The sequence below is a fragment of the Mesitornis unicolor genome, unplaced genomic scaffold (assembly GCF_000695765.1).
Source record: "Mesitornis unicolor isolate BGI_N332 unplaced genomic scaffold, ASM69576v1 scaffold24114, whole genome shotgun sequence".
NCBI lineage: Eukaryota > Metazoa > Chordata > Aves > Mesitornithiformes > Mesitornithidae > Mesitornis > Mesitornis unicolor.
In genome coordinates, this window is record NW_010178400.1 from 6005 (window position 1) to 12211 (window position 6207).

Genomic DNA, 6207 nt, shown 5'->3' on the forward strand with positions numbered 1-6207 from the left:
GAAAGCTCCTGCTCCAAGAGGCTTCTGAAATGGAAACATGAGAGCAGAGCTGCAGAGCGAGGGGTGGGCTCTGGTGGAGGAGCCCATGTCCCCCTTGGCTGATGGGGCTCAACAGGGGTAAGGTGGCCTCTGGCTGCGAGGCTGGGGAGGGCCATGGAGGGCCAGAAAGCCTCTTCTTAAACCTGTGGGGGTTCTGGGGACTGTAACATCTCCTGTTGCTTTGCATACTGTGAACCACGCTTGTGACCAGCTGCTTGGGGTGCACTTCCTCCCTGAGATGGTTTCTGCTGCCTGGCACAGCCCCATTTCTCAAGCGAGCACTGCTCCGGGATGTGATCCAGCTGTGCTGCAGCTGCAGCATGGGGAGGGCATGAGCAGCCCAGCCCTGCCATCTCCGGCTCTGCCCGCTTCACCGCTGCGCCTGCCCTTGTCAGCTTAGGACAGGGTATCATGTCTTAAATTTGTGGCTTGTATAAATACCTGCTGGGCACAGCTCTTAAAGGCCAGCTGCAATCTGAGTGTGCGTTTTGGGATGCTGTTATGAGTCTCTTGAGCCTGAGTGCTCATCTCTCGGGACAGTTCTCTCAAGGGTGGTTGGGGCACTGAGGCCTTGTGAGCAGGGCTTGAGCCATGCCGAGGAGCAGGGATGCGGCTGTCTGCTCTCAGCTGAGGTGATGCTTTGTCCTTTACAGATCTTTGAACCCCAACTGAGTCATCGCCACCTCGGTTCAAGATGCCACCGGCCGTCGGAGGCCCTGTGGGATACACCCCTCCTGAAGGAGGATGGGGATGGGCCGTGGTCATCGGAGCCTTCATCTCCATTGGGTTCTCCTATGCCTTCCCCAAATCCATCACCGTGTTCTTCAAAGAGATTGAGATCATCTTCAGTGCGTCCAGCAGCAAAGTCTCCTGGATCTCCTCCATCATGCTGGCTGTTATGTATGGGGGAGGTGAGTGGGCTGGGACAGCTGTGCACGTACTCGGGCATTGCAGCACAGGATGTGGCTCTGCTGGGTCTGGGGATTCGCACCTTCCTGCAGTGATGACAACCAAACCTTGGCTAAAAGTTGGAATTCTTTCCTTATGTGAGAGCAAGACTTCCCTGGGCGAGTTTGCTTGAAGGAAGTTGCTCCAAAATTTCTATTTAATGCCCAGAATGCAAAAACCAGGTTAATCTGTCCTCTGCAAAGCTGTAAGTAAAATCTTTCCGGGGAATTACGACTTGTGTAATGCTGCCCTTGTCCTTGTTACAGTGCGCTGTGGAGGCTGTGTCTGCTTCCAGCGCCTGCCCGAAGGCCAGCGAGAGCTGCCCTGCCATGCGTAGGAGCCCTTTTAGATAAGATACAGGGTTTTTTTTTTACTTTTTTGAATTCAGCAAGCAGTGGCTGTATCCAGGGATCTGGCCCCAGTTTCTGGTCAGCTCTGGAGTGCACTGAAATCTGGTGCTGCCTCTTCTTCCTCGCTGGCGCCGAGCAGCCGTAGGCAGCTGGTGCCGTGTGCGGGTGGCAATGTGCTCTGGAAGTACTGAGACACAAGCAGAACGAAGCAAAACTACTCAAACTGAAGCAGCTCCCTTCCCCCATCCTTCAGAAATGGCTTCTGGGAGTCTTTGAATCCCAGAGCCGTGTGTTTTTTGTCTGTAACTGAGGAGGCAGAGCACTCCCGCGGATGATGTTCTCCAGTCCCCGGTGCCCCGTACCCACCTGCAGACGCAGCTTTGCATGATGGCGCTGGGCTGAAGGGAACTTTTGCTGGGGCTGCTGCGGGGTGCACCTCAGAGGCAGCTCGGGGCCGGTGCCGCTGGCGCGCTGCCCGCGTCCTCCCGCGTTGTGCGCCGAGAGGGGCTGACGTCAGCGCGGGCCGAGCACGAGGCCTTTCCTTGGGGAAACAGGCTCTGCTTTGTCCTCGCTCAGCCAGCGGAGCGACCAGCACATTTCCCTGCTCCCGTGTTATAACAAGCTTGTAAACCGTGTAACTGCCTTAATGAGACCAAATCTGGGCCATTCCTCCTCTCCTAATGGCTTGGAGCCGGCTCCTCTGGGGGTGGCACTGCCTGGAGCTACTCAGCAGCTGAGAGCTCCCCCCGCCAGCCCTGGCGTTGTCCCCCTGCCCCCTCTCTCTGCACCGACACTGCCTTTCCCACTGCCCTTAAACTGTGTCCATTAAATCCCAGCAGCTCACTGTTCTTGAATCACTTGCCTGTAACCCAGTGGCAGAGATGCTGAGGCAACCCCAGACCTGCCCAGGGCATCCCTGGGCTGCCCAAACACAGGACTGCGGGCATTTACTGCAGCGGGGCTCTGCAGCCTGAGCAGGGTCTGAGCCACGCCGCAGCAGTCACGGTCTGTTCTCCCCATCCCCAGGGACACCTTCCTGTGGGAACTCTGTGCTTGCTTGGAGGCAGAAAAAGTAGTTCATGCTCTGGGAAAAAGTTCTGGCGCGATGTTATCACACAGGGCTGGGGCAGCTCCTGTCCTGGGCAGGGCCGGGGCGCTGGAGCAGCACGTTCTGTGCAGTCACCGTCGGGGTGTGTGGATGTAAAGTTCTCAAATGCCCCTTTCTCAGCTCCACGTTAGGATCAGGGAGGAATCTGGGTCATTACTTACACTTTTTCACAGCATGAATAATCAAAATGGATCAGGTAATATTTAGTCTGAAATGCTTTGTGCAAATCTATAAAAGTCAGAGTGAATTCTTCTAATTTTTTTTAATTAAAAAAAAAAAAATGGGATGGAGGAATTGCCATCTCAGTGCTGCCCAGCTGGGCTGCTTCCTGCTGGCTGCCCTTGGAGCCTGCTCCGGGCTGGGTTTCCCAGAGGAAAGGCTGCTGCTGCCTTTCAACTCTGTACAGGACATCGCATTTGCTGAGTTCAAGGTACAGGTTTGCTCTGCGGGAAATGTGAGGGGCCTGGGGTGATGGGCCATGGCCCCTTCCCAGCCACTGGTGGCATCGGGTGGGAGCTGCTGGCACGCAGGCCAGGGAGCCTCTGCGGCAGCAGAGCTTCTGTAACCTTCTCCAGGCTTTGTTTAAACTGGGCAAAAAGGTCAAGTGGAGTCTGAGGACCCGTGAATAACATGTTGACAACCTTGCTATCTGTTAATGGCAAAACTAGGTTTGTTAATATTCACTGGATGTTCATTCAGTTTATTTAAATACATTTTAGTATCTGTAGAGCATGGTTTGCAGTATCTAATCACTGTTTGCTTTGGATTAAAGCTTCCGATAATGAAGCACTTAAAAGGTGGGTGTGTGGAGCAATTGGGCTGCTCCTACTGTAGGGGCAGCAGTGAAAACAGAAGCACCCCTTCTCCCCAGGGGGCACGGTGCTGCTCTTCCTGCCAGCCTGAGCCCATCAAAGCTGTCTCTTCATAGTTCTGGCCTTGATCAAGAACCTCCCTGGAGATGGGCAGCTGCTTTTGCTGCCGAGACCCCAGAGCAGAGGCCCCAGCCCAGAGCACGGTGTGGGGCGGGTGCCTTTGCCCTGTCCCAAACCCTGTCCCTGGGAGCAGCTCCTGGTTCAGCCCAGGGCAGGCAGCTTGCCCAGAGCAGCCTCAGCTCTGCTCTAACCAAGCATCCCTCCCTTTTACCTGCAGCACCTCTGCCCCTCCCGTCCTTTCCCCTTGCCCCAAATCCATCGCTGGGTGAAGTGTCTCTGTGCCAAAGTGGCAAGCTGTGGCCATAAACCTCCAGTATGCTTGCACGCATCTCGTCTCTCGTGCAAAGAGATCTCATCTCTGGGCCCCTCTGTCCCCCAGGTCCCATCAGCAGCATCCTGGTGAACAAGTACGGCAGCCGGCCCATCATGATCGCTGGCGGATGTCTCTCCGGCTGCGGGCTGATCGCGGCCTCTTTCTGCAACACGGTGGAGGAGCTGTACTTCTGCGTGGGGGTTGTGGGGGGTAAGTGACTACTCTGCCCTGCTGGGGCTGTGGCCAGGTGAGAAAGCAGGGGCTGGGTGCTTCTTGTGTGATCCAGAAGTTAATACAGGCGAAATGGAGCTGTGTAACCCCCAGACCTGACACCCTGCTCACCCCACCAGCCCTTCTGGTGCTGCTGGCTTGTGGGGGGTTGAGCTCTGAGCCCCCCGTCTTTCCTCTTCTCTCCCTCAGGCCTTGGGCTTGCGTTTAACTTGAACCCAGCCTTAACGATGATTGGCAAGTACTTTTTCAAGAAGCGTCCCCTGGCAAACGGGCTGGCGATGGCGGGCAGCCCCGTGTTCCTCTCCACCCTGGCGCCTGTCAACCAGCTCTTCTTTGGCATATTCGGCTGGCGCGGCAGCTTCCTCATCCTCGGTGGTCTCCTGCTTAACTGCTGCGTCGCCGGGTCCCTGATGCGGCCCATCGGCCCCAAGCCAGATCAGCTGAAGAAGGAGGCCACCAAGGAGGTGCTGCAGGAAGCGGGGAAGGCAGTGAAGAAGGACGATGGTGACACCAGCACAGACCTCATCGGTGGGAAGGCCAAGAAACAGAAGAGCACGGTTTTCCAGACCATCAACAAGTTCCTGGACCTCTCCCTGTTCACACACAGGGGCTTCCTGCTCTATCTGTCAGGCAATGTGATCATGTTCTTCGGGCTCTTCACTCCCTTGGTCTTCCTCAGCAATTATGCAAAGAGCAAGAAGATTGCTAACGAGTCTGCAGCCTTCCTGCTCTCCATCCTGGCCTTTGTGGACATGGTGGCCAGACCTTCCATGGGACTGGTGGCGAACACCAAGTGGATCAGACCCAGAGTCCAGTATTTCTTTGCCATCTCCGTCATTTACAACGGGGTGTGCCACCTCTTGGCCCCCATGTCCACCACTTACGCTGGCTTCTGCATTTATGCCGGCTTCTTCGGCTTTGCCTTCGGCTGGCTGAGCTCGGTGCTGTTCGAGACCCTGATGGACCTGGTGGGAGCACAGCGATTCTCCAGCGCCGTTGGCCTGGTGACCATCGTGGAGTGCTGCCCTGTGCTGCTGGGACCCCCTCTGCTAGGTAGGGTGTGCTGTGCCCAGGGCTGAGGGGGGTGAATGCTGGCCCTGAGGCCACCTCAGCATCTGAGGGGTGGTTGAGGAGGTGGGGGCTGAGCCCCTCTCATGGGGTGGGGGAGCAAGGGCTGGAGGAATGAGGGCCTGGAGCTGATGGGCTTGGGCTGCTCTTGGGAACATCTTGATGACCTGGGGCAGTTCTGGGGTGTCTGGCTAAGCTGTCCCCTCTCCGTCCCTCAGGGAAGCTCAATGACATGTACGGCGACTACAAGTACACGTACTGGGCGTGCGGGGTCATCCTCATAGTGTCGGGGATCTACCTCTTCATCGGGATGGGCATCAACTACCGCCTGGTGGCAAAGGAGCAGAAGGCGGAGGAGAAGGCGAGAAATGAAGGGAAGGAGGAGGAGACCAACGTGGACGAGGCTGAGAAGCAGAAAGAGGCGAACAACGACATGGCCCCCTCGCCTCAGAAGAGCGCGGAGGATGGCGTCAAAGAGGAGGAGAGCCACATGTGAGGGACCTGTCTCAATCCCGGAGTCTCGGGGACGCGCCGCTGCCCTGGCGCAGTGGCTGGGGCAGGGCTCTGCTGGCGCTGGGCGGCCGTGAGAAGTGTTTAAACCAGGTGTTCATTTTTAACCGGGCTCTGAATTGTCTTTCCATCCATGCTCAACAAAGGTAACAGGGCTACGCACGCAGTATCCTCGTGTGTGGGGGGCAGGGGGGCTTTTTATAGTTGGGCTTTTTAACAGTAACATGAATGTACTAATACGTGCCTTACAGTCTTCATATCTAGCTGAGTCTGGACAAGCCTTAACTTAACCGTGCTTTAGCTCTGTATTCTGCTCGGGGTGGGGGGGAGGTGTGTGTGTGTGTGTGCCTGTGTTTTGGGGAGTTTTGTTGTTAAAAAGCCATAAGAATCAGGATACTGGATTTGTTGAAGCAGGATGGGTTTCAGGGCCAGCCCCGGATGAATACTGCTTCACACGCTTCTTACCGCAGGCCCTCCACAGAGGGGGATCCGCGCACGGGGCAGAGTGGTCTTCGGCTCCTGTGCCGGGTGCTCCTGGCTCCGTAGGTGGTTTTAGGTATGTTTTGAAAACATGTTAGCTACTGTAGTTCATTAAAATCCCTCTTTCGTAGTGCTCTCATGGGATATTCGGGTTGAAGGATGGCTGCGGGTCAGGCTGGCGTCACCCGCTCCTTTGCTGTGGCAGGCCCCGCCGCCCAGGCCCCCCTG

General features: G+C 56.4%; 1 protein-coding gene across 1 annotated transcript; it reads left to right on the forward strand.

Moving 5' to 3' along the window:
* Positions 1-689: 689 nt before the first annotated feature.
* SLC16A1 (solute carrier family 16 (monocarboxylate transporter), member 1) lies at positions 690-6155 on the forward strand. Its single transcript, XM_010182454.1, has 4 exons — positions 690-950; positions 3757-3900; positions 4111-4974; positions 5208-6155. The coding sequence occupies exons 1-4, from the start codon at positions 734-736 to the stop codon at positions 5483-5485; spliced, it is 1503 nt and encodes a 500-aa protein (XP_010180756.1). The 5' UTR covers positions 690-733; the 3' UTR covers positions 5486-6155.
* The last annotated feature ends 52 nt before the right edge of the window (positions 6156-6207 follow it).

Bases quoted from the DNA above. Each gene is read 5' to 3' on its own strand.
- SLC16A1 (XM_010182454.1), top strand. From the start codon at position 734: ATGCCACCGGCCGTCGGAGGCCCTGTGGGATACACCCCTCCTGAAGGA. The intron at 3,901-4,110 runs GTAAGTGACTAC...TCTCTCCCTCAG, and splicing joins CTGCGTGGGGGTTGTGGGGG to GCCTTGGGCTTGCGTTTAAC. The intron at 4,975-5,207 runs GTAGGGTGTGCT...TCCGTCCCTCAG, and splicing joins GCTGGGACCCCCTCTGCTAG to GGAAGCTCAATGACATGTAC.